We start from the raw sequence: 27906 nt of genomic DNA on the forward strand, positions 1-27906 counted from the left end.
CAGAGTTTTATAATTGCTTTATGTTACCGGTAGACAAGCTAACCCACCTTGAGTGATGTAAAACATGGCCTTGACTCCCTTCAGAAGGACACTCCCTGTGTCCTCAATTTTCCTTCGTTCCTTATTCAAACGTTTTAAAGTGACAGACTAGAGCTGAAGCGATTAGTTGATTAATAGATTAGTCGATCAACAGGAAATTAATCTGCAGCTATTTTGATAATCTATCGATCATTTTGCCATTTTTTAAAGCAACAATGCCAAATATTCTCTGATTCTAGCTTCTCAATTCATGAGGATTTGATCCTTTTCTTTGTCATATATGATAGTAAATTGAATGTCTTTGGGTTTTAGACTTTTGGTCGATAAAACAAGAAATGTGAAGACACATCACCTCAGGCTTTGGAACATTTATAATGGGCCTTTTTCACTATTTTCTGGCATTTTATGGACAATAAAATAACTGTAGTTGAAGCCCTATTACAGACAACTAAATAATACAGGCCCCAACCATCCACTGGAAAAATGTCTGTGTTTTTCATGGAGACCTACATTGAAGGATTATTGTTTTGTATGAATTTGTAAACCTGAAGAGAAATCTATCCTCATTCTTATGCATTCAGTAATATGAATATATTTGCTAGGGAATAAATTACAGTGACGTTACACTAATCCTCATTTTGCTGTGGACCCCCTGGTAACATTTAAAGGACCTCCAGGCTCCCCTTGATCCCACTCTGAGAACTACTTGTATAGAGAAGAAGCTGCTCCTGAATGCAGCCTGATCTGTACTGATCACTCTGACACAGCCCATTATTGGAAAACAATCACTCCCTGTAATTGAGTTTTCACAACCAGTCAGTTGTCAGAGTCAAATGGATGCTTTTATCCTCTCATCAGTAGGCATATTAAAATGAGAATTTTCTTTAAAATCTTTACAGCTTATAGACTGATGGGTTATTTTGCAGAAACTTATTGTCACTCTTTGTGATTTCTTATCCATGGGCTGATTGTGTAAGTATGGGACTGCCACAGAAATACCCCCATTCAATCCCCATCTCTACTCATCTTGCATTGGCATGTAAATTATATGACAGTGACCAGACACAGGTTTATACGATAGATTCACCCAAGTCCTATTGTCCCAGGACATTGGCATTTCATTAGTGTGTGTCACTTCTAGGTCTAACAATGTTATTAAGAGAAAACCCATGACAAATTGTAATTTCAGGGGACGCGCCTTCAGATAATCCCCATTCTTGTTAATGAGTATGCACTAGGGGGAGCAGTTACTTTGGCATAATAGATCCCAAAGGAAAAACTACATGACCTCCCGACTATTCCTCTACCAGTTCTGATTCTTGATATGTTCAAGTAGTTTAGCTGAAAAAGACAAATCACTACAGTCTAATTCATTTATATGGTTTCTCTGTAAACTCAAGACAGAAGGTAAACTAATGCACAGGTTTATCGTGCTGACAAGCTGTTCAGTAGCCAGATTTTATTTGTTGTTGATGCCTGTCACCAAAGAATTAGTCAAAATATAAAAATCAGTAAATTGATAAAGAAATACTAACAAAAACAGACAACAGGTCCACTTACTATCTTTTACGCAGCTTTCAACTGCATTTCTGCCTTATGCCAGTTCATATTACCCATGTGTGAATTTAAAAAGATGGAAAAGAAAAACAATTTAGGTAAACACAAAAAATAATAATAACACGTCTCTGAGGCTCTTTTCTTATATGTATATTTTTGCTGTTTGGATGAGTTGTCTTTAACTCATGGATTTTCAATATGGGTTCTGATATGGTAATGTGACTAAATTGGCAAATATTGTAATCAAATGGGGCACTCTTTTCCAATTTTGTTGTCGGTTTTATTTTTGAGGTCATTTTTCTTTTCAAATTACTTTTACTCACTTTCAATTTGAATGCGACAGAGCGACCGTTTCCAGGAAGTGACGTTGCATAGTTACCAGGCATCATGTCACGCTCACAGCAGCCAGCTGTAGCCCGCTAATGGGCTTGTTTTTAATGCAGGTTTGCGTTTAATTTATTCGTCTTCTCAACGGAATACCTCCTCTCTAAAGAAGCAAATGCAACCGTAACGTCCAACACTGTTCACCGTGTGACCCTTCGCCAGGTAAGATATCGTTGTCATACAGCTAAAGTTAGCAAACCTAGCTAAACGTACAGTTGGAGTAAGTTAGCTAACGTTACTGTTGTTAGCTAACGTATGTTAACGTATGTGTTCCAGGTTTAAAACGTGCTTTGCCTCCACGGTGTGTAAAAGGTGTATTAAAGCTACGTGGAAAGTGTCTTTATTAACAGTGCTGTTACCGTTGCCATGACTGGTTTCTTCAATTCTCATGCTAGCTAAATGTGATTGTAACTCTAAGCTACAGACGTTACACACACACACACACATATGTAGAAGTTTGTTATTAAATACCTTTTGAACGAAGATAAACATTAAAGGGAGATGCTAATCTGTTCCATTTATGTCTTTATGGTTACTGAATTGTTGAAACCTGCTTGAGATGTGTAATCCATCACAGAGAACATCTGAATCAGTTGTTGCCAATGTTAAATTACATTATTTTTGTGCGGTAAGGCAGGTTAGAAATTAAGCTAAGCTGATACCTCACAACAATAATTTCACAAAAATTAATGCAGACTTTATTTTCACTCCAGATGGATTAACCAATTTAAGCGAGTTTCAAGAGTTTGCTAACTGATTTATAATAATAGTTTATAGTAATGTCAAGTATACGTTATTTGTAGTAAATGGATTAAAACATGAAAATTGACACGGTTTCTTTAACCTTTTAAATGACCTAACATCTCAATCACTATTACACTACTTTACAGGTTCAGTGTGTTGGGGAAGACTGCCATGTTCAATCCCAGTGAACTCGAAGGTGAAGTGGATCATTCGTTTTTCGACAGTGACTGTGATGATAGCAGCGTCAGCAGAGATGGAGGGAAAAAGATGGAGAAAAGCTTGAAGGTTGAAAAGGGGAGCCCACCAGCACATGAGAGGCAACATGCAAATCAGACTGAAAATACGAAAGGTGGTTGGTCCCCGAGGGCTGATGTGCCAAAAAAACACCTGAAGCCAGTCGAGGTTAAGCGTAGCAGCAGAGCAGAAAGGGAAGAGAACAGCTGTCAATCAAAAGAAGAGGAGAGGAGCAGGGCGTCCAGCGTATCATCTGCTGTCTGTACATCAAAGAAAGTCATCAATGATAGCAGTGATAGTGAGGAAGACTCTAATTTGCACTCTAAAAGGGGCAATGGAACATTTATGGCTTTGTTGGCTCAGGCCAGAGAGGGAGATTATAAGGATGTGTACAACCAGAGTCCAAATGAGACTGAAGAAGAAACGTCCAATGCCAAAAACAGAAAGAAACAATCTCCTGAAAAACGGATAAGAAATCGGCACACCAGAAGTCCATCCCCTACTTCAACCGAGGCCAGCGCAGACGCAGACTCAGAAAGCTCCAATAGGAGTAGCAGTGGGAGCAGCAGTTCAGAGTCCCCCACCCTTCCCAGGCCCAACAAGTCTTCTTTATTCCCTGCAGTGAGAAGGACCCAAGTGGGCTCAGCAGGATCTCCGGATGTGCCTCCCTGCCGTGCAGAGGAGTCAGAGGATACAGTGACAGATGTGAGCCCCCTCTCCTCTCCTGACTCTAGCCCTCTCCAGTCCCTGGACCTGAACCACACTGAGGCTGAGGAGGGAAGACTTGGAGAGCAACAGCAGCAGCACGAGGAGAGTGTGCCCTCCAGTGGCCTTAGCAACATACATCAAGATGAGGACTCAGATCAGGATGTAGATGAGTGTGAGTAAACCTTAAAATTTTTGTCTATCTATCTTGCGATCCTTTTTACTTTATACCACTGGTTCCCAACCTTTTTGGCTTGTGGCCCCTTAAAATGAATCAATATACTTGGGACACCTCATCACAAGTATAGTGTGGACATGAATTTTAAGTTTCTTTCTCAAATAGTTTGATTTGAAGGATTTTAAAGACCGTAAAGGGTAAAGTATTTAGTATATTACAAGAAAATAAAAAAAGCCTATTGAAGGGGTCGCGACCCCTAGATTGGGAACCAGTGCTCTTTACAGTAACTGCTTGTTTAGGTTTGAGTGTAGCTAGATATCTATGTCATTTATTATGTTGTGCACATACAAGTGCCCAGTCCACATGGACTTATAACACACCAGAAATACCTTTTGCAGTGGTAAAATATTCGTCAGAAAAGGACGTAACTTCTTGCATATAACATAACATTGCAATCAAAGAACTTTGTCCTCAAACCCAACAAATAAAAACTGGCGCAATAAAAAAAGGTTCCCTTCCTAAAACACAGGTCATGTTTTTATTATCATCCATCTAGATGGCCTCATAAGAAATGACACTAAAAAGTGTATCCCTTAAGTCATCCTATAATCACCATATAATAAGCAATAAAACATGAAATAGACTTCATGACTTCACTTCTGAATTATTTCACCTCACTTATCCTGGAATACCCATGCAAAATGTAAATGATGGTATTACAAGGTATAGGGATATGGCTTTTTATGTTTATGTTTATTTCGTTTTTTATAGTGGTACTCTATAAACAAACAAACCCATCACACTTGGTTCACTCTCGAGTCAAAGAACAATTTAAACATTGCATAAAACACAGTGAGTCTCTTTTAAAAGGCAGATTAAGATACTTTAACATGTTCTTTTCGTCCCGTCAGGCTCTCTCAGGTCAGAGAGTCAGCTTGGAGGCAAACTGCTCTTCCGCTGTCCTGGAGGGAGAAACAGGAAGAATTACTCCTTCAGCAATGATGAGGTCCAATGCATAGATCGCGAAAACCAGCGACTTCTTCGGAAGCTTTCGTGCCTTTCTCCAGGGCCCAGACCAGGAAGTACAGCGGGGAAGAAAACCCATATGGCCAGTAACTCGCATCACATTCGCTTCTCTCACAGCGCAATCAACAGACAGCGGGAACAGAAACGCATCGAGAGGGAGAACCTGGTGAGTTTTGCCTTCTGTGTGGATCGATACTCATTTTAACACTGAACCCTAAACCTTGGCATAAATATAGGTATTTCTGTCACTCTAATTCTTCCATTTTTATATGTGGATATGACAGAACATTTGTTTGCTTTGTGTTTGTTCATCAGCTGTAGCTCAGTTTTTTTATGTTTAGCTCATGCACACAATGTTACACCTCAAATCTACACCAGAATCAGCTTTTCTTGAAATCTCAGGTACCAGGTAAGTAGTGTTTGATCTTGAGAGGTTGATTAAAACCTTATTTGCTTTGTACACTGTAGCACTAGTGTCAAATCTGGGGCCAGTGTGAAGCAAAAATCATGTTTTGGAGTGTCTAAGTGACTACTATGCCCAAGCATAGTTCGTCTATCTGTGGAGTCCAAGTCAAACCTCCAGCTGAGATCTTTGTCACATGGCATTTATTCCTGTGTGTGTCTCTGTATTGACCTGTTAACAAGTGCCAATTAATCTTGAAACAAATGTGGTGGGGAATTTTCAAAAATGCTAAAATAAAAAAGCTGTTAAAATATTTCATTTTGCATCAGGTAGTAGGTGATATTGGTGCTGCTGAATTTCTCATTTATGTAATTACATCCGTCTAAAGTGACACTGAAATACGTAGCTGCTGTTCGGCTCTTTGAATATTCTCATATCTTGTTAACTTCTGTCATTGAGAATATACAGTATGTCAAAATAGTTTTACTTGTTTATTGTTGCTTCATTTCCATAACACCACACCTTCATCTCTATTATAGAATCCTTGCATTTTTATTTTTTTATATAAAATTCGCTCCATTTGCAGCCACCTTCTCAAGTGTCACCTTATCACATTTTTGTTTTTGCAGGTATATCACTATTATTTTGATAGGTATTTGCCTCCTGAAGTGTACTTGAGATTTAGTTGGTGTCAGACTAAGAGTGCCACCCCTGAAAGCAGACACGGATGGACTTGGACAGATGGCAGCAGGTGGCAGGCTTGCAGCAGCGCCTGCAGAGTGACATTATACAACAGTTCAGCCTCTGCGGCTTTAGCCTTTCACCCCATAAGTTAACTCTGCTTGACCACTTTGTGATGGAAACACAGAGCGAGACAAGCAGCAGTGTTGTCATGTATGTTTCTTATTATTGCTGATTAGAGATCTTACATTTATCCTGGTTGTGTTTTTTTATCAGGGAAAGTGTTCCAGTCATTTTCAGGACAGACTGTTCTGCCTATTGAGTCCATCTCTAGGAGGAGGTGTCAGGAGTTCTTTTTGCCTTCTCTATTCTTAGAGTGAAGTAATTGAATCTGGTGTGTGATCAGTCTACCCACCCCACACATCACACGTGTAAGACGCCTCGTTTGTCCTGCACAAGTAGAACTACTTCTATGTATTTCAAAATTGGTCAATTACACAATATATCTTAATTTTCTATCAAAGGAGTGACAATAATATAGAGGGCTGGATTTGGTTTGAAGAGATTTCAAGTTATTCATACATTGGAAATGCAGTAGGTGACTAGTCTGACCGCAGTTAGAAGCCTGCAGTGCCTTTTTATGACCTCTGGAGGACTTGTGAACTTTAGAAGATCGGTCTCTTGACTGTTGAGCTTTTTGCTTGTTGCGTTTCTTCATGTGGAGTTTTAGCTTACTGAGGGATTTCTGCACAGCATGCATGTGGGAGTGTGACTGCATGTATGACATTTAGCCACTTGCCTACACTGTTTTGCCTCATGCTGTTTAGTTGTGTTTGCTGTAAAGTACCAGATCTTTTTCTATTTTCATAATCTAATTGGGATTTGTAGAATGGGGACTATTTGTGCTTCATTTCTGAGTCAGATACTTATTTATTTTATGAATGATATAAACAGTTATTAAATGTTACAGAACAAATGAGTTCAACTTACAGTAAATGCCTCAATGAATCCAATGCTAGAAAAAAATAATTCACATAAAACTCCTACTCGTGAGGCATGCTGCATATTTAGGTTTTATGGCTGAATTCTGGCATAAGAAGAGCATGTATCATGAAGCATATGAAGCACTTTTATATTTAAAAGGATGGATAGCTTCCCCAAGAAAGCTTTTGACACTGACCTCATATATATGTCCACACCTTTCCGAGATGAACAAGACTGATTTCCCAAAAATTCACACGTTAAACCTGATGGCATTTACAGTATGTTTTCATCATTAAAAACGTCATTGTGCTTCTTTCAGGCTTTCCTGAAGAGGCTGGAGTCCGTCAAGCCTACACCTGGCATAAAGCGATCTGAACAACTGGCAGACTACCAGCGACAAGTTGGATACCTGGGAGCTCCTTCATACCCGACCTGTATGTCCACTACACAGAAGGAGAGGTCTACCAGCAAGACACCCACAGGTCGGAAACTTGTGTCTATATAATTAATATTAATATTAAAACTTGTTTGAATAACAAGCATGTGCCTTCTTGGTCATATTAAGACTATCTCTCCTGCCATTTACATATGTCATATGTACGACTAAGCCATGGGGGCCAGGAGATGTGGATTGTCACTTTAAGACAACTTGTGAGGTAGCTGCACAGCATAAAAGCACCTGTGCACTGAACCCCCACTGAGCGTTTTGATTCCACAAGAGCAGGTCTACACCAGCAGGAGTGTGTGTAGTTATTTTGTAGCAGCCTGCTGTAGTTCGCAAGTGATGATTTGATCGAGGTAAACAAAGAGCACCAGCATGTGGTGCTGAGCTGCGCTGCTCCTTTCAAAATGAAGGCTGCAGATTTATCACACGTGTCTGACCTGCTGCCGTCAGATGGCTGCAGAGATTTATCTAACAGAAGGAGAAGACTTTCAGACAGTAAAAAGCAGCTGTGGATGACTGATACTGGTAAGAATCCAACATTCATTATACATCAGCAATGACTGATTTACTGATGTTCCTCTTGTCATATCAAACGTTTTTTAATCTTTATATAAATGAGCGTACTGTTGAAGGATTTTTAGAAATTCTTCAACTTACATTTTTCATAATTTCTGTCAATTTCATGACAGACACCATTGTCCTTGTGTTGTGTTTACCTGTACTGTACCTGTTTGTTATGTCCTGTTCTGTCAGAAATGTTCAGGTACTAAATCTAAGTTATATTTTATTCTCAATTTTAAATTTGGAATAAAAATTAAAAAGATAGGTTTCTGATTTGATTATGAAATGGCAAGTCTGTAATTAAATACCTCTCTGTTGTCCACACCAGCAGATCCCAGGCCGGTCAGCTCCAGAGCAGTTTCCACCATCACTGACTCCAAGACACCCAGACCCAGGTCTAAAAAACCGAGTGCGGCCCGACCAGCATGGTGCTGAGAACACTGCTGTTTTCAGATACCTAATCTACGGGGTCCCTTTAGTGGCATCCGTTGGTGTCCATTCATCTCTAAAGATTACGTTTGAAAGGTACTAAGCTTAAAGGATCTTTTTTTTTCTTATAAATACATCTGTTAAACATACCTTTTAGTTGACTTCATCAACTATTCAGTGATTTGTGTTGTCATGCTTATCAGTTATAAAGAAGATGGTCGTTAAATCCACTGTTTGATGCTGAAATATAGCAAATGATGCTCAAAGTTATTCTAATGCATTTACATAGTTCAGTTGTGGCTTCTGAATACTGCAGTAACTTCACATCTGTTAGTTAGCTGTATGTCATAGGATGTATTGCCTACACTTCAGCAGCCGTGTTGAAATAACAAAAACATGTTGTTTATTATTTCAGTGAGTGACGTTTACATTACATATGCAATTGTATTGTATTGTTTGGCCCCTTTTCTCATATTTGTACAGTTTATGATGCATTAGAGAATTATGTTTTTGAACAATTAAAAAAAATATATTTTAGAATTAAATTTTGGTGTTATAAATGTTATGTTCCTTGCTTATAAAGCTGCTTGTCCAGCAGTTAGCAGTGTGCTATTTCACAACTTTAAATAGTGTAATAGTGGATAGAAAATCAATTGTCTGATCTCCTTTTGCAAAAAACATTTGGGGATTTGCCACAATTGAGCACATGCCAAAATTGGTACAAACAAACAATAGCTCTTTGGTTAAGGGAGTGGTTGTATATGAAACTACTCATTATATTTCTGTGGTACTCGTGACTTTGGATATTTTGCACATTTTTAAAAGGTTCTCTGCAAAACCAAAAATGCTGTGGTACAAGCCTCTCAGCTGCTTTATGGTTTGTATTGTTTGTCAACAGTGAAGGTGTCAGAGCAGAATTGGTCAAATCACATGTAGGAACAGATTTTTGCCAAGAAGTCTACCACAAGTGAAAACCTGCATGCAGTTACGGGATGTACTTTTCCAATTTAAAGATTGTGGATATTTTGATGAAATCCAAATGACAGTATTTTAACTGCATTGTGTTCTTCAGAGCTTTTTTCCCTGAAGACATGTTGACATGTCACACAATGATGGCTGAATTCCATTTAGCTGCTTCATTTGCAGGGTCCTGGTGTATGCTAGCTCACTGTCATGACTGGGACACATGTATAACACAAGCATGTGAATGTTTTTTTATTTTTTATTCTCTGCTATGACATGTCCAAATGTCTGCTGTAAAAAAGGTCTACTTAGCTGCAGATGACGTGTTGCCGTGAAAACAGATCATGCATAAAAAATGCTGGACTATTAGACTAATAAATCTTTATTCTTAATAAAATAATGTGCAAGGTGGGATACATGGGTCAGAATGGTCACAACTTAACAACACATGGGCCTCAGCAACTGCTTTGCAAACTGAGTCTTAACTGAGTCTAACATGAGGAAGCGTTTGACGGGTGGGGACGTCATCCTTTGCATCAACACAACATCTCCATCTGAACCACGGGCTTGACTTTGTCACACTGTTTGTGCCTATTTTCGGGATATATACAGATTTCTGAGGAGGCATGTTAACCCAGGTCAAGTATACCAACCTTTTACCAGGCTGTCGCAGAGGAGTACATGCCCACATTGTAATTCACCACAAGCTGTTATCACTCTATCACAAGAATTAAGACTTAAACAAAGTGAAGGCTTTCCTTGAGGGGTCTGGGAGATCAGAACGTTTATTATGTGAACTTCTTGATCTCGTCGTACAGCACCAACACAAAGGCACCACCCATGCCTCTGATCACGTTGGACCAGGCACCCTTGAAGAAGGCTTTTCCTCCCTCGTCTTTAAGGATCTTCCTCCAGCAGTCGATTGTGCCCTTGTACATGATGTCAGCTGTGGAGATGGAGACATGGATAGTGATGCGTAATGCCCTAGAATACATGCGTAAAATGCGTAATTGCGCTGAACATGCTGCATGAATGACGCTCACCTCCTTTGCGTCCAGACTGCATCATCATACGACGTCTGACGGTGTCGAAGGGGTATGAGACAATACCGGCTGCAGCAGTGACAGTCTGGGCGATCATCCAGGTTACCACGATGTGCGTGTTCTTGGGATCTGGCAGCATACCTGTATGACGGGGGCAGTTGGGTCACCCGCTCGTCACGGCAAAATACACAAACTACGTTTAAAAACATGATAAAGGGCAGGTCGACCAGATGTGCTCACCTTTAGCTGTGTCGAAGCATCCGAAGTAGGCCGCTCTGTAGATGATGATGCCCTGCACTGACACGTTGAATCCGAGGTAAAGACCCTTGATGCCATCGGTTTTGAAGATCTTGCTGAGGCAGTTTCCGAGACCGCTGAACTCTCGCTCACTCGCGCCCTTGCCGATGTCGGCGGCGAGTCTTGTTCTGGCGAAGTCGAGGGGATAGACGAAGCAGAGCGAAGTCGCACCAGCGGCACCGCCAGATGCTAGATTGCCAGCGAAGTAACGCCAGAATTGTGTTTTTTGATCCACGCCGCCGAGGAAGATCTTCTTGTACTTGTCTTTGAAAGCGAAGTTGAGGGCTTGGGTGGGGAAGTAACGGATCACGTTGGCCAGGTTGCCTCTCCAGAAGGAAATGAAGCCCTGTTCCTTTGGGATCCTTACCACACAGTCAATGATTCCCTTGTACTGTGTCTCTACGGTGATCTGTTTGCTGGCATGCTGGACCTACAAGCAAAGACAATACAAGCTAATTACAAAAGAGGCATATAACTACCCCAAAGTGAGATTTAATATGTCGTAAAACTTGACACATTTTCTATTAACATCAACAGAATATATTGTTTTGTATTTCAAATTGAATAACTTCTTGTATTTAATATTTTGTGTTACTACTGGACTGTATGTAGCTGTAGGCCTTTGCAGTCCACATGCACACTCCTGTCACTTGAGAATCAGCTGTGTATTAGATTACATTCTTCAAGTTAAATTTAGCATTTCATTTTCACTAAATATTACTGCGGTCATCTGTTATAAAGGAGTAATAATGAGCTTAATAAACCTACCAATAGCCCATAAACTACTATTATGGCCATTTTATTAAAACACATATTAGGAGGCCTTGTCATCATCGCCATCATTGCAACAAGTCCAGTGCGTAAAACCATCTCCAGACTGACGCAGGACCTCTCACGTGCCCCTTGACATTACGCACCAGACCGCATGAACTTACACAGTGCACAGTTGGACTTTTCTTATCTAAATAACTATTCCAGTTTTACATTTTAGTGTTTGGTTTACCAGTTACCCAACATTTACGCACATTTTGCGCACAAAATTAGTGAACATGCGGTCATGCTTTGGGCAGCAATTGGTGCAATTATTTTACCTGCAGCAACAGCTTGACTCTCTCAATGGGAGCTACAGCTGTTTTGGAGATGGCAGCGGCAACGCCACCAGCCAAAAAGTCCTTCAGGAAACTAACCACCGCGTCCGACATGGTTGGATGTTTCTTGTGCAGATTTGAGACCCTTAACTGTTCCAAACCTCACCAAGGTCCTCAAGGAAATCCAACGCCCCTCCAAGTGGACGAGGTCCCCCCCATCTGTCCTAATATATCAGCACCATTTATCGCGAGAATTTTGAGTGATGGATTTGTTTTTTGTCAAACAGATAAACGAGGCTGAATAAATATCCGAGGTTGAAGGTCAGGACATGCGCCATGTTCCTTAAGTCAAAGGTCGGCCAAGCCGGGGACATTTAAAGGACACAATTGTCCTGTCCCCCACAATTGTGTAATTTGATTATTATTGAAACATAGATTTATTTGTAATCCAACCTAGTCCTAATCATGGTAAAGTAATTTGCCTTAAATGGTAAACAGCCTTCTTACCCATAATACAAACACACACTTGTTGGTCAATTGAGTTTTCCAGGAGCCTTAAAATGAAAAAGGAGTTCTTTGAAGTGTATATTCAATGGGATCAACTGTTTACAATCTAGGCCAGTAGGCTATTGATCTTCATTAACATTTCACAGCAAGGTGTATGGCCGTGACAAATACTGGGACTCACGCACTGTGATTTCCTTCATCTCATTATTTTCTCACATAAACGAGCTTGTAGGCCACTGAAGACCAAAATATTAAAGCCTATTTGCATTAGACGGGGGTGTCGTATTTTAGTTTGAAATACAGTTGATTCTGAGTTAGAGGTCAGATGTATTTTTCCGATAAAAGGAAGGAAAGCATTCACCACTTGCTGTTATTTTATTTTATTTTATTTCAGACTGAACTTTTTGTTGCACATTCATTTTTGGCACCTGTTGAAACCCCACGTCAAGTCAGCTGGAGGTAGGACGCAGAGTAAGAACGGAAAAGACACATTTTCTTTCAAAATAAGTTGTCACCAGTACTCTCAAAGTGAAATAGCGTAGGCTATCGGAAATGTAAATCTGGCTGACTTGACAGATGGGACAAGTGCCTCGTGCACGCAGACCTGACACGAGAAAGCAATATGATCCAATGTGATCCAAAGCCAAGTTGGCTTCGTTTTATTCCACTGAAGAGACGCTGGACATAACGTACTACAGCGTCCAGTCCAGCAGCGTGGTTGAATTTCAAGACTACTTCATTCATATAATTACAAAACTTAACGGCTTTCAATGGGCTATCAAATACATGCAATAACACATTTCCTGGAGGTGAGAAGCGCACTAATGATTTTACAATAAAATCAAACAAAACATTATAGCAGTTTTCAAAGGAAAAAAATATTCTAAATTGAATTATAGTGAAAAAAAAAATACAATTTATAAAAAAAAATAAAAATAAAAAAAAACCTCATGACCACTCGGCGGCGCTGCTGGACTGTGTTGATTTATAGGCAAGTTTACAAAGTTTCAATATGTTTCCTACCAGGATAATATCAAACTAGTAATGCTACTGATACATCTAAAAAAAAATAGATAACCAATAATTATATATGTATATGTATATAATCTCTTCACACAGTTTGATCTGTGAAACTTAGAGTGAGTAAACTGTCCTAATCCATATCTGAAGCTGTCTTTGCTTGTGATTCTACTTGCCCACCTCCATGCTGCAGTGTTGTGCTGTCTAGAACAGTCAGTGGGTGGCACTAGAGAGCTGGGTTACATTAAAGGGCATCACTAACATCCCCAGAGTGCATTTACGGTACCCAGTGAAACAGGTGCTTTTTCCTCATTTACTCCACACTTCACTTACAACAATACAAATAATGCACCACTTTACTTGTTCCCCACAGGGAGATATCCTTAAGTAGCCCCCACCAGCAAGGTCAGAGGTCAGGCTCAGCTGCAAGGCTGCAACCGTAGAGCTGGTTAGGGATTCAGCATCTAGTTCCCTTCAACACTTCAGTAAGGCAGATGCTTGCTGGGGCTTGCACCTGCTTTTTGGCAAGCAAAAGTCATGGTGTTTGCAATTTCACAGCACGTAGACTTACTCAACACTTGTCCAAGCCAGCTTTACCAATTCACATCTTTCTTTTCTAAAGCATCTTCATTCTGAGCAATCAGGTAATGCCTGGTTTTATGCCATTATTTACGTTTACGGTTATCATTTATACCTCCACCAATCTTGTTTTGGCAACATGAAATGGAACTACTTCTAAAATTCTCTGGATTGTCGTCACAGTTCACGAGATTATAATTTGTCAAATAACCAAACATTTTGTGGTTGTGGTCTGAGGGAGATTTGTATCAGCAAATTTGCCTCTTCTATTATTTCCAAGACTGATTTTTTTTTTTGTAAAACTCACCAACAGTTGCTCATGTCATCTAAGAATATCCTGTAACCATTTGTGTGGTTGAAGGAGACTTGGCAGAGTTTGTTGGCTTACACTTCATCTGGATCAGAAAATTGGCTTCTCGTATTATTTCCACAGAAAAGCTTTAATTCCGCGTTTAGTGCTGTTGAAACTCTTTTTGTACTATTATTTAAATCTGATCTAGATTTGCAAAAGTCGTTGCTCAGTAACCTTGGATCACGGAGATTGAGGGAGGGGTCGTGGAGGGGGGGGGGGGGGGGGTGAGGGCTTGGATTTGCATTTTGAGTATGAAGAGCTGCAGGTGTCAGACAGTTAGACCCCCCCCGCCACACACATAAACATGCACACACGCATACACAAAGCCGTTACACACGGCTCTAGCACCAATACAGTCACTGATTTTTATCTGTTAAGAAGCAACTGTGACAAGCATCTTTTTATTCCTCTGGTCCCCTACTGTCTATCTTAGACCAGTAGAGACTCAAAGATAATGGAGATTATGAATGTCAGACAGGGTTAAAACCACAGATATTAGGGTCAAAACTCACCAGCATGGGACCACTGGTTGCATCTGACCCCAGCATTTGATTCACACTGAATTTCTGGTTTGGATTTCATTCTTCTCTAAAGTAATTCATGCAATAAGGTAGAAAACCAGCCGTTTTGCACTCTAGAGAATGATAATAGTGTTAAAACACAGAGTAGTTTAGTAGGTTTGTATTGATTCAGCACATCAAACTTTTCATCAAATCATACTTCTACTTACTTTTATTTTTCTTAATTTTGTACCCGAATACTGAGGATAATGCACACTATAATGTCTATTCAAAATCTTTTATATTTTTATCATATGTTTTATCATTTTATTGTTTATGTTTTTCCTTTTATCTTTTATATGTTTGTTTGTTTGGATATCTGATAGCTGCTGTTAGCTGATGTTATTCTATATGAACTGAAAAGACCAAAATCAACAATGAGTTAGTGTGTCTCTCAATACTTTCTGACCTCCCTACCCTGTCTGGGTCACCCAAAAAAACAGGTCACAAATTGAGAGTTGCACTTTTTAAAACAGCTGGGCTCTGAAGTTTTTAGCAAACATTACTCAGACAATAGTAAATAGTGCATTTGTTGGGGGACTATTTTCTGCTGCGGATTAATACACATTTGATCAAGTGAGTATTTATTGCAGCAGATTGATGAACGCAGGACTGACTTTAAATAAACTACAGTGCTCATGTAGCTCCCTGGTGTGTTTTTAATTGTTTTTAGTGTTTAGTGTTTAGTTTAACAGTGGAGCTCTATGGCACAGACACTCCTCAAACAATACGTGTTAGTACAGTCAATTCATTATTGGATTTGTTGACAAAAAGAAAAATATAGAAGCCTTACCCTTTAAAAGACACAACAGTACAACTTCAACAGCTGTGTAGATATTTAGATGAGGTTTTAATATATACACGTAAACAGCTTTAACACAGAACAACGGGGCTATGCGTCAACAAAAGCTCAGTTGCCTCCTAAAACAAGATCATGTTGGCTGTTTATTCCCTCACAATCCTTGATCCCATGAGTCTCCTGTTTAAAGTCACAACGCTAATACAATCCTCTTGCCTCAAATCCAACAGGCTGGGATGCACACTGAGTTCTCCTGAGCAGACTTAGAGACTGAGCTCTCCAGGGCTCAGGGGGAAGGAGATTATTTAAGTGTTTCCCCTCTTCTCTTTGGTGCCATTATTGGCTGTTGGCCTGTTTTCATTAACGCTAAAGAGGCTCACTGGGGACAATATGAGGGGAAAGCACATGTGTGTAAAAAAAAAAAAAAAGAGAGAGAGAGAGACAGCGTCATGTTTCTCACCCGCAGTCAGGGCAGTGCCCATGGCAGAGCAGCCAACGTGGACAAATACACACACATAAACACACTGCTGTGGAGAACGAGGAGAAATCCCCATGACCAATCAGGAAGACCTGGAGACACACAGTCAGTGGGAGACGAAGGGATGGACATGGTGGGAGTGGGGGTGGAGGGTGATAGAGGCAGAAAGAAAAGAGGTTCATGAGAAAGAGGCATGGGGTGAGAATGAAGACTGGGAGAAAAGGAATATGGGAGCAGATCTGGTGCTGAGGTGGAGGGATGGAGAGAGAAAGACGAGTGTGAAGAGTAGGAAGTCTGAGGTTGGAGAGGAGGGGAGTTAAACAAATGTGAACTCTCAGCTCTGTTGCTGTGATGATGTCTGAGTGACACGACTGCTTTTGAAACTCACCAACAGTTGTCCTTGTACGGTTATCATCTAAAAATATCTAGTCACAACTTGCGTATGTACTGTATGTTTGTCTAAATATACCAGTAAGTCCCCAGTATGACGGGAAAATCTGAAAACATAGACAGTTTTTGCCATTGACTTTACTGCCTATTTCTTAACAGAAATGGTCACAGAGGTGCCATGGTTTCAGCACACCAAACAAAGACTTCAGTTTAGTGGCAAGGTATGGCCAGATGTTAATTAATGTTAAATTAATTAATTAATTTTATTTTTATAACTGTGAAAATACATTTAAATCCAAGCGCAATAAGCATATCATGGAATACTTGCTTGTAATGTTCATTGCATGTACACTGCTTTCATTTCAGAATTATTTCGGACACAGCCAGATTTCGGACGCTCAATATAGGTAGTGAATATAGGTATAATATGGTAAAATACAGTAAATATACACACAGCCGAAACTGTTCTGCCACTAGCAGTTGTTTTCAGTTGAACATTCTGTTGCTAGTAGCAACCACTACAGACACAGTTCCATAGCAGTTTAACTGACATTGTTACATCCACCATTTTGTCAGATCTGTGACCAGGTGAATATTGACAAGCATCTTTTATCGACTCCCAAAGTGCTCTTGTTGAAGCATTATCTGTATAGGTACTTTTTTTTTTAATACCTGTTTTTAGTTTCTCTGTTTAGCGAATTATACTAGCTGTCTCAGGCTAATATGCTGCTAACACAACATTCTAGTTAATTTACTGTTGGTCTAACATTTATGTATTTTTTCTGTTTTGGACTCTATGTGAGCGTTTACTACATTAGTTACTGTGTTTTACTATCTATGAGGACTTAATGTTGATGGCTGGTGATACTTTCTTTCTTCCTGGTATGAGGGACAATGTAACACATTTGACAGCTAATTTATATTTTTTGGGAATCTGGTTTCCTTGTTACTAATGGTATTAATTCATATGTACAATAACTTGCAACGTGCAATTCTATTTCAGACAATATGAGGCGTCATATCTGCACCTAGAAGATATATAGTGTAAATATACCTTTTATATATCTTATTATACCTTTCTACTTATACCTGTTTCCCTTATTAAATCTTAGTACACTTTACTTATAAAGTACATATTCACCACAGCATTACATCTAACTTGGGATACTTTGGATATGTGTATGAAAATTATATATAGGCTACTATATATACCACTACTACTGCTTTTATTGTTAAGGTTTTGGAGTTACCAGGGTTAAAAAGTGTCACACTGTTTATTCTTCAGCTGTGAGGTTGGGACTGAGAAGCAGCAGTGCAGGCAGCCCCTTTTCACAGATTAAGTTCCCTAAATTGGATAAATTAGACAAAGTAAACTTTGCTCACAGTCCATTTTCAGGGTTTAGGGAGGCTGTAGGATGAGAATAATTAGGATTAGTCCAAATAGAGGAGAGAGAGATTGTGTATGTGACATCGTATCTCCATGAATTACCTCTGCATGGTGTTATTTCACCCTTTTTCTTCACAAACGTATTTGTAGTTTTTTGCCATCAACAATCATTGTTCCGTAATACATCTTTGTTTTAGTTTTTTTTCTTGTCTTGTTAACTTACCTTCTCCATCGCCCCTTCAAAAGCCTCCCACACAAAGATTTTTGTGAACACAGATATTATCACTGTGTAATATGCAATATCCAGATGAAGTGTTAAGGTTTTAGCAAACAGATAGTATCAGAGTATCATTCACTTCCACCAGTTAAATGATGTAATTCTTGTGTATCCTAAATATCAGCACCAGGTGCACAAATGTAAATGCAGCCATGGGATTTTGTAACAACCCCCATAATACAACGCGAAGACAGAACAAAAACTCTAATTTCTTTGCTGTGTTGTCTCAGTCCCCTTTACCTTCCACTACCTTGTTTTCTTTACACCAAAGTGTAGAATATTTTGAATAGCAGCACTCATCTCTCACTCCTAATGAAAGAATTCCACTTGGACCGGCGGTCGCTCAAGACAAACTAATCATTTCAGGGGAGTAATATATCTGTAGCACCCTCAAGATGATGGTCCATCTCACGTAAGTGTGTGAACTTCATTCATCCATTCTTCATTCCGCTCAGAAAGACAACAACCTCTTCAAACCTCAAGGCCATTTAAGACGGATTTTGAATCCTCTCAACAGCCCTTAGTCCCTAATTAGTGGGGTCATTTTAGCTGTGAAATAATCTCATCTGGAATTAGAGTGTGTAATGAGGAAGACTTTGTCACACGGCTTGTCAAGAGTTTAACTAGTGTGTCTATTGTGTAATAGTGCTGGTATGTATGTAAATGTATTGGTTTTTATCATGAGCATTATGTTGTCGAGAGGTTGTCCTTCCTTGTGGAGAGAACGTCTTTTATGTTCATCTTGTATTCAGAGTAAAACCTTTCAAACAAGAAGGAAAAAAGGTGACTTCACCCAATTATACACAGGAAGGCATAGAAATGGTAACTTCATATTACTCAGAAAATATCATTCACGTCTGTTATCATTAAGGTGTAATGGTACTTGACAAATCTTTTGAATAACATTTAAAATAGGCAAGACTGCAGTATGAAGTGAAACCAGCCCCTACTCGGTTACATCTACCACAATTAATTATCTAACAGTTGAATCAACCCCTCTCTGACACGTTATCAACAAACACTGATCATTATGTTACTTCAGTAACATTTATTACGGTGCTATTGTTTTGGTTTTAAGTGTACTGGAAGGCGTTTGTGTCAATTTATCAAATGACAGTTTAAACAGTAGCTTCTCTCATTAAATATATGTTGCATTTGCTGCATGAAACCGCACCTCTTCTCGTTTTATCCTGAAGGATAATGTTTTATTTCACATAAGTGTATTAATGCTTAACCCTGAAATTGAGGATTAGAATCTTTTAAGCCATCTATCAGAAATACCAATAACATTCTCTGGTTCCAGCTCCTCAAATGTGAGGATCTGCTGCTTTTCTTTGCATATTATTATTATTATTATTATTATTGTAAAGTGAATATATTTGGGTTTTGCACTTTTGATCGGCATTTGAAGGTGTCGCTTTTTGGTCTGGGAAGATGTGAAAGGTATTTTATGAATTGAAAAGTCAAAAAGAAAATCAATAATGAAAATAATTGGTAGTTGCAGGTTTTTGTTTCCCACGTTATGTATGAAACAGGCTTTTCATACTTACAGTTTGTATAATTTGACCCTCACTGATAAAATACTTATTTAATGTGGAGTGTGATTTTGTTTTTCAGGTATTTTTTGCCCAGCAGGTGAGTGAAAACTTTAGTAATACATTTCTATTGCCATTTACGACCTCTGCTAACAAATCATTTCAAAGCAGAAACAGCTTCTAAATGTCACACACGTTTAGCCAAATGTAATGTCTTTATACTCTTCTTGTCTTTGTTGAAACACTGTTTAAGATTATCTGAAAACCTTAAAAGTAGATTAGTCTTAAAAAAAATCCTTTACACCTTTGATAAATCAATTTGTTTCGATGTGTGTTTCTGTGTCAGTGTGTGTGTGCATTGGTGTGTGTTAGTGTGCCTGACAATGCATCGCTGACCCTTTGATTGGGGGATAAGTCGCTGCTTGTGCGTCCATCTTGATTTGATGGCCGGAGAGAGGGCTGATTGACCCCGTGACCTTTCTGTGTAGGGCGACGCTCCTCGGTGTCCGGAGCTCCTGTCAGTGGGTTAATGAGCGAGGGCTGCTCGGGGCACGCTGGGCCTTGGCTAAGTGACCGGGCCGGATGACCACCCTCTGCTCTGACCCTTACGCCTCTCTACGGCCATCAGTTAAACACCCCCCTCCACTACCACCACCACAACACCCATGTTTCTCCTCCCTCGTCCTTCCTCCCCCTCCCAGCCTGAAGCTGGGACTTAAGCTCAGGTTTGTACAGCTGCTACACACGTTTGGGACGCAATAATGCTCCTCCCAACACACACACACACACACACACAAACACAAACTCAACATTATTTTATTTGAGTAAAATGCAGACATTTTTGCATGTACGTCAATAAAATCACAGTAAACAAACTCTACTATAATGCAAAACCACTATCATCTTTGTTTTTGTAGTACAGCAAGGAAAGTATCAAATTTAGCAGTAATGGTTAACAAATCCTTTATTAATACTTACTTGATACTTATCAGTAAGAAGTAATTCAAATGAAAAACTTTTGGGTTGTCAGGTTGTGAGAAATTTATTTGGCTAGTGCATATCTTCCCTCCCTAAATGACTTTGTCTTATTAACATTTACGACTACGCACTGGATTATCTAAGGTGAAAAATACATTACCCTTAATTAAAGACTTATTAACGTTTATAACTGCAAACTTGACGGCTTGTTAGAAAGTGAATTAATCATTACTAAAGAATCAAGATTCAAAGACTCAAAGAGACCTCATAGAAAGCCATCAGTTCTGCAAGTGTAAATGTTAATGAATTGTCACAAATGGCTCATTGTTAATCTATAAACAATTATATATGACTAATTAAGCACCTTGCATTGTACTTGTATTATTGTTTTGTATTTTAATACAATTAGGGCAATTAGGTCATCAGGAAGTTCAGAGATGGCCATTTGCTAAATGATCTGCTCCTAAATTCAGACTTTGCTGTTATCTTTTACTTATAATCCCCATAGATGTCTAAACTTTCCCTGTTTGTATGAGTTTGTCTTCTTCGGTCAGCAGATTTGGCCCACGATGCAACAGGCTCGTTTCTTGGAGCATGTGAAGTCTCGGCAGCTGAAAGCAGCCCATCCCAGTGTGGACGTTTGTTAAAGTGAACAGGGTAATGAATTTTAAACTGCTATAGTAACAGCTCTCAGACATGTGGTTTTAGTGTGTGAGCATGGGTGAGTGGGTGGGCGTGTGCGTGTGTGCGGTTGGGATTTGCAGTTGTGTCTGTGTCTATGTATTTTCTATGAATGTAGGGGATATGTGCATAAATGGGGGTGGGGGCTGGGAGTCAGCCTCTGTGTACGTGTGAGTTTATGTGCTGAGGATAAAGACCTAGCAAACCAGCCTGGCTTAGTTGACAGGTGACAAGGGTTGTTTTGAATGGGGATTTTGTAATACCAACAGGGAGGAAAAAGCCGGGGTACCAAGGGACTTCTGAAAAGAGAGAAAGAGGACTTTTCTTCTAGCAGTGACGGAAGAGAGAAAGGGCGGTGAAGGCTTCGAGGGACTTAGGGATCCCACTAATCAAACTGCTCCACCGTCTAGCGCACTCATTTTTATTCAAAATGTAGAAATGCTAAATCATTCCAATCGGATTGATCCCTGTGTCAGTGCTTGTGTGGTATTTTCATTCTCTTCTTTCCGCCGCGTCCTCAACTTTGACATATCAGTCAAGCAAGGACAGGGCTGTTACAAAGAGTACTGATCCAGAGGCAGCCTAATGGTTAAGAAGTGGCATTTTAAATGTTGTTTGTAAATTTGCATGAATTAACAGGCCCTCTTGAAACGAACCGCTTCAAATTGCTTCGTCCACCGAACATTTTCCTGAAAGTTTCTGAGGCCTGGCCTTAATATGATATTTTTGTGTGTATGGTTTCTCCAACAGTATTCTTACACCGTGTGTGACATCATTAAAAAGAGTACAGTGTGTGGATGAGGTTGTGTAACAACTTATAATTAAAACATTGTGCATGAAGTAATAAAAAAGTAATATATTATGAACTGCTTAATAAACACTTACATAACTTCAAATCTCTACTGCTGCCACTGTTCACACACCAGCTAATGCATGAACTGTTAATAGTGTGCACACTACTTCACCCATCTCCGGTGCTTCAACAGAAATTTTCAGTTGCTATTTTCACTTCATCTGATAATTTAAGTTAATTGATCTCTCACTCTTAAACTGACAGTTCAACTGATTTCAGCTTCTACACATCAACTGAGTCTTCAGCTTGACTCAGTTTGATTCTTCAACTGTCAGTTTAAACGCTTCAGTTGACATTTCAACCACTGTCACTGCTTACAGTACATACAAAGTGACACTTCAACTTCAACTAACATTTTAGGTGCTTGCACGTATGTTTAGGGCTGATTAAACTGCTTTCATCTTTTACACCTCAACAACGTGAACTTCAAATGACACTTTAAATGTTTCTCATACAATGTCTCAAATGCAAACAATTCATATTTTAATACATTTTAACTTGTTTGCATGTGCAATTTTAAGCATAAGCCACCACACTTGAATTTTCTTCAGAGAATGTAGCCTTTCCTAGTAAAATATTTTATTATATAATGTTGAAGGCATAATAACTGCCAACACACATTAAGAAACTTCATTCATAACACTTCCTGCCAGGATTTGTAGCAGAATTTCTCAATATTAATTTTTTTTTTTTAACTCAAACATCAATCAGTAAAGTCTTTGTTTTTAAGAATAATAGAAAAATAACAAAATACATTTATTACAAAACTCATATATCACATACATTATGTCAGACTGGAAAACAGTAGTAGTTCAAAGCAGTTTGCAGATTATGGGAAATGTGGTTCTAGTTTTGAGAATCTGCTTGTCTTGTCTTACCCTGTCTGTCTGTCTGTCTGTCTGTCTGTCTGTGTATATGCGTGTGGGGGGTTCTGTTTGTGTGTATGTGTGTGGCATTTGGGAGGCATAATATCTGCATGATTAATCTCAGTGGGCGGTGCTCACATGTTCTGGTGAGTTCTGCGACTCGTTGCTACTACGTGTCTTTACACCAGAGCTGTCTGCCTCTGTGCCGTCAACACCTGCATTTGGTCTCATCCAGGGTGATTATTGCTCCATGTTACAATCGACGCCTTTGCAAAGTTTATATGCAAATATGAAAACTTACCAAGCTGGAGAGGGTCTATCAAAAAGATGCTATGCATTTAGGGAAATGTAAGACCATGCATTGTTGGATCTTGACCCATACTAGGACTAAAAGTCAGGATATCCAAGCTTCTGTTGTATCTTTTTTTTTTACTCTCTTGTGAGTCGCTCAGACTTTATGAAGTGCAATGTTAAATAGCTTGCATTAAACTCCCTTTAAGGTCCAAGACTTACTCAACACTTTCCACCATATATACCATGTAGGCATATATTTATCTTTTAACCCAGTTTATTCTTAATACTTTAATACTGAACAAACTCCACATGCTAACAATATACCTACTTAGTTATTCTCCGAGCCTCTTTTGGGAACAATTACTTTGTGCATAATAGCAATATATGTAATGATTACATTTTACTTTAAAAAAGTAAACTTCTGAACTTATTAAAACCCAATATGTAGAAAAGTATTGAAGTGGTAACCTTTCCATTTACCATAAACTGGGCTTCTTATTTAACTACGTCATATGAGCTAAGCATGAACAAATATGTATAATTTTCTTTTCCAAAAAGAAATGCCACAGACAAAGAACTGTAAAGTATATTATCTTACACAGTGACACTCCTGTATTTCAAGGCCGCACTCTCTGTTACATCAAACTCCAATAACAAAAATCTTAATGGACTTATTTGATAAATAATATAAATAGAAAGTATGCCAGCGTATTTTACCATGTTTTTCAGCTAGGGTCTTTGAGACCACAAACAGAAATAATGAATCATTTTCTGTAGCAGATCTCTAAAACATGTCACACTTCAAAATCAAGTTTATAAGTAATTCTAATCAAATTAGAAGACGACATGAATTACTGAGCTGATAAAACAATATCAAGTGTATTGAGCTGTTAAAGAGGGCTCGGGATCTGTTGGTTTTACATAAAAATGCGTGTTATTGGTTCAATAATCCAACTGATGCACACGATTTCTTTACACTTGTTATTACATCATACACACTTACAACATTATGCACAGTTGTTACACTCTAAGCTCCCCTGAGTGTGTTCACCTCAGTAACTGGACTAACATCAGAGTGGATTAGTGGCTACAGGGAACAGAGAAATTGGTAATTGCATTTAAAAGAGACAAGTTTTTAGGGTTAAACACCCCTGCTGTGACCCAGCCTGTCCAACGGAGAACATTTACCCAGGCAAACAGAGGCCTCTCCCCTTCCCCTTCCCCACCCCCACCTCCACCTCCACCCCAGCACACCCACTATAGTGGCTTGTCGCGGCCCAGGAATGAAAAGAGGAGCACTGACTCAACTCTCATCCTCTCCACCACCGTCCGAGATTAAATCATGAAATCATTCAGTGTTTGTGTGGTCTTCCTTGGCTATGAGGAGAAAGGATGGACCGGGTAGAGACAGAGAGGAGGTGATCCAGCTCGAGTCAGTGTGTGGGAACCACATAGGGAGAAATCCCTGGCTGATCCTGGCCAAGACACTTTGTTTTTCTCCCCTCCGCTCCCACCCTATTCCCTCCCTCTCTTTCTCTACATCCATTTTTGGGTTTTCATTTTTATTCATAGGGTGATCAGGGTGGAGGGAAGGGTGTCAAGAAAGCAGGGGGCAGTGTGTGTGTGTGTGTGTGTGTGTGTGTGTGTGTGTGTGTGTGTGTGTAGGAGGAAGGGATTGTCACTCGGCTGATGCCAGTGGATGTAGGTGCAGGCCTCAGACCAGGCCTGCCAACAATAGCCACAGTGTTGTTTGGGTAGTTGCGTCCAGGACTCTTGGACATTCTTCCCATGTCAGTATAATCACTACTGGGAGGTAGCTCCATTACGGATTACCATATCATTAATAGTATCCATGACTTTTGTTCAAAGGCTACTTGTGTAATGTTGCCTTGTGGATGACGGCTAATCCGCTGAGCTGCAGCTGTAGGAAAGAAGAGGGGTAGATCCCACCATCAGTCTCTCTCTCTCTCTCTCTCTCTCTCTCTCTCTACCTCACACACACACACATATATAGACACACTCACTACTCCACACATGCAAACACATATAGAGGCATCTCTCTGTCCAGGCCCACGGGGATCAGGCCCCTGAAAGACAGATACAAACAACAGTCAAATACAAAGTTCCCCCCATAGAGAAAAAGAAACATCCATTCTACACTTCCCAACTGATCCCCTCCTTAAAGCCAAAGACCAACCCCCTGCCTCCCCCTTTTCTCTCCCTTCTCCTCCCCTGTCCCTGAGTTGGCTCTCGTCCTCCCATTAAAGCCCCCCGCTCTTTAGCGCAGCCCTCCTCTCAGATGGTGGGCCAGATTAGGAGGGGAACAATAACAGTTTTCAATGTAAAATGTGCATCTTGTTAGTCCTTTTTCTCTCCTCTCCTATGTTATGATGGGGAGAGAAAAGGAGAAGCGTAAGCGGCCATTCAGAAAGTTATCTGTGGGTGTCTTCTCCCCACAAACGGAGACTTGTTCTATGGCTGTATTTAATCCTCCTAGTTCTCAGTCTACCGCTGGATTTTAGCAGAGAATACCCAACCGAGACCTATAGACCAGTGTTTCCACAGGCATTTCAGCTCCGCGTTCAGTAGATATAAAGTTTTAAAAGGACGTATCTTTGTCCATTTCTCTGCGGACACTATTTAGGAATGAAAACTTCTCGACACTCTCTCGTTATTGTGTAACTTAAAGGTTTTGCATTTGCTCTTACTTTATAATCATTTTAGAGCAAAAAAGTTGAAAAAACAAACATTAAATTCAAATGCAATAAAAAATTGTAATAAATGAAGCCACTCCATATCATACGGATCTCTTGAAAAACGTTCACTTCATTGATGGCTTCTTGTCCACTGTTAAATGCAGCAGCAGAATCACTTACTACAATATGCAATAATACATTTGTGAAATCAAGCATTTGTCATAATCTCCGCAAGGCTGATACTTAATGGGAGCCTCTTCAAATTTTCTTCAGAATTAATAAGAACATTAGACAGAGCAGAGGGAGAGTGACATGTTTATATATCTATTTATATACAGTATTTGTACCCCATATTGTCTTTACTAAGCAAAAGCACAGAAATGTATACTGTATACTTTCTGGATAGACAATATGTAGTGACACTGAAGACTTAATGTCTGATACCAAACAACGTAGAACTGAATCTTTCTCCTCAGAAGCAGTTTGTTTGATCATTGTGTGAATGGATCGCAGCTCCTCCTGAGAGTCACCCCCGATGTTGGCATGTTAGCAGGGAGAGCTGCCAACTCTGAGCGCAGCAGATACCTCTGAATGATGCACTCTCAGGCCCTTGTTTGTTTTCCTAATGGGTATAAATGTTGGGTATAAAACAGCACTCCTTTGTGTGAATGGTGGCTCCAGGCTGATAGTCGCAGCAGGACTGATATTCTGCATTAAAGTTATATTAACTGCTAGAAATAATATGAAAAATATGTATTTCAAATAGTTTGACAAAATAATCTTAACTCAAGGTCCACTCAATAATTTTGTTTGTTGAGCTTTCAACTGCATGTCATGGTCTCAGTGAGCTTAAACTTCTAATATCTAAAACAACATTATTAAGCAGACCTTGAATAAAGATTATTTTGTCATACTACTGTTCACAATGTTGTGAATGAACTTTCCCACTCAAATATGAAAAAACCATTTGACCAAATTCATACATTTACCTGCACATACTTTTAGGAGATCACTGGGAACAATGTGTGTAAACAGCAGAAAAAACAAAATCACAGTTTGTAAAATAGTCAGTTGATTCACATTTATGACAACTGAAACTAGAGGATAACTTTATCTAAGCTGCATTAATAGTATTTTCAAACTGATTTCATTTTAGAAACCTCTTACATTGGAGCCCTGTGCACAGTAAAAATAAAACTACTGAAATGTTTCCACATACATGTACAGCATGTACAATACAGATACCGTATACGTAATACAAACAATAACTCTTTTGTATTTGTTCAACGCCAGTCTAACAGATGCACACATTTTAATGAAGGTGTAAGGTTATAAGCAACTTGTTTAACTTAATAAACTGCACCGAGACACTTTAAATCACTACTCACTGTGTGCTTATTGTAGTATGCAACAAAAAAGAAAAGAAATCTATCTGTGACCAGATAGAGAACAGGGTGTAGGCTAGAATAAATAATGTCTCTTTTCATTATTATCAAAATTCAGAATCATGAGTGCACCCTGGTGGCCTAGAGGTTTAAGATGCCGGCCTTGTCATCATACTGTCCCCAGTTGCTGCATGTCATCCTCTCTCTCTCTTCTCATTTCCTGTCATTGCTCTACTGCAATCTACATAAAGACAAAAAATGCCCAACAAATACTTTGTACAGTTCCGAATCACGGAGAATTGCCTCAACACACTCTCACATGCAGAAACTGCTTTTGGTTTTTCTGATTACTGCCTTTAATAGTCGTGTATACACCATAAAACACACACAAACTTTAGAGAATTTAGTAATATATAGCCTATACATGTACATTCTGTGTATACATATATATATATATATATATATATATATATGTTCAATGGTCATTCAAAGTCTATGGAAATGTATA

The 27906-nt window shown here is 39.3% G+C and overlaps 2 protein-coding genes across 2 annotated transcripts; one reads left to right on the plus strand and one right to left on the minus strand.

Moving 5' to 3' along the window:
* Positions 1 to 2095: 2095 nt before the first annotated feature.
* Positions 2096 to 8842, plus strand: cfap97 (cilia and flagella associated protein 97). The gene is made up of 6 exons (XM_070925757.1): positions 2096 to 2103; positions 2871 to 3838; positions 4753 to 5033; positions 7255 to 7428; positions 8134 to 8137; positions 8270 to 8842. The coding sequence occupies exons 1-6, from the start codon at positions 2096 to 2098 to the stop codon at positions 8374 to 8376; spliced, it is 1542 nt and encodes a 513-aa protein (XP_070781858.1). The 3' UTR covers positions 8377 to 8842.
* An 852-nt stretch (positions 8843 to 9694) lies between these two features.
* slc25a4 (solute carrier family 25 member 4) lies at positions 9695 to 11900 on the minus strand. The gene is made up of 4 exons (XM_070914543.1): positions 11765 to 11900; positions 10617 to 11103; positions 10377 to 10517; positions 9695 to 10279 (listed from the first exon to the last, which is right to left on the minus strand). Exons 1-4 carry the CDS (start codon positions 11873 to 11875, stop codon positions 10122 to 10124), a joined length of 897 nt encoding a protein of 298 aa, XP_070770644.1. The 5' UTR covers positions 11876 to 11900; the 3' UTR covers positions 9695 to 10121.
* Positions 11901 to 27906: the final 16006 nt, after the last annotated feature.

The sequence above is a fragment of the Enoplosus armatus genome, chromosome 2 (genome assembly GCF_043641665.1).
Source record: "Enoplosus armatus isolate fEnoArm2 chromosome 2, fEnoArm2.hap1, whole genome shotgun sequence".
NCBI classification, from domain to species: domain Eukaryota; kingdom Metazoa; phylum Chordata; class Actinopteri; order Centrarchiformes; family Enoplosidae; genus Enoplosus; species Enoplosus armatus.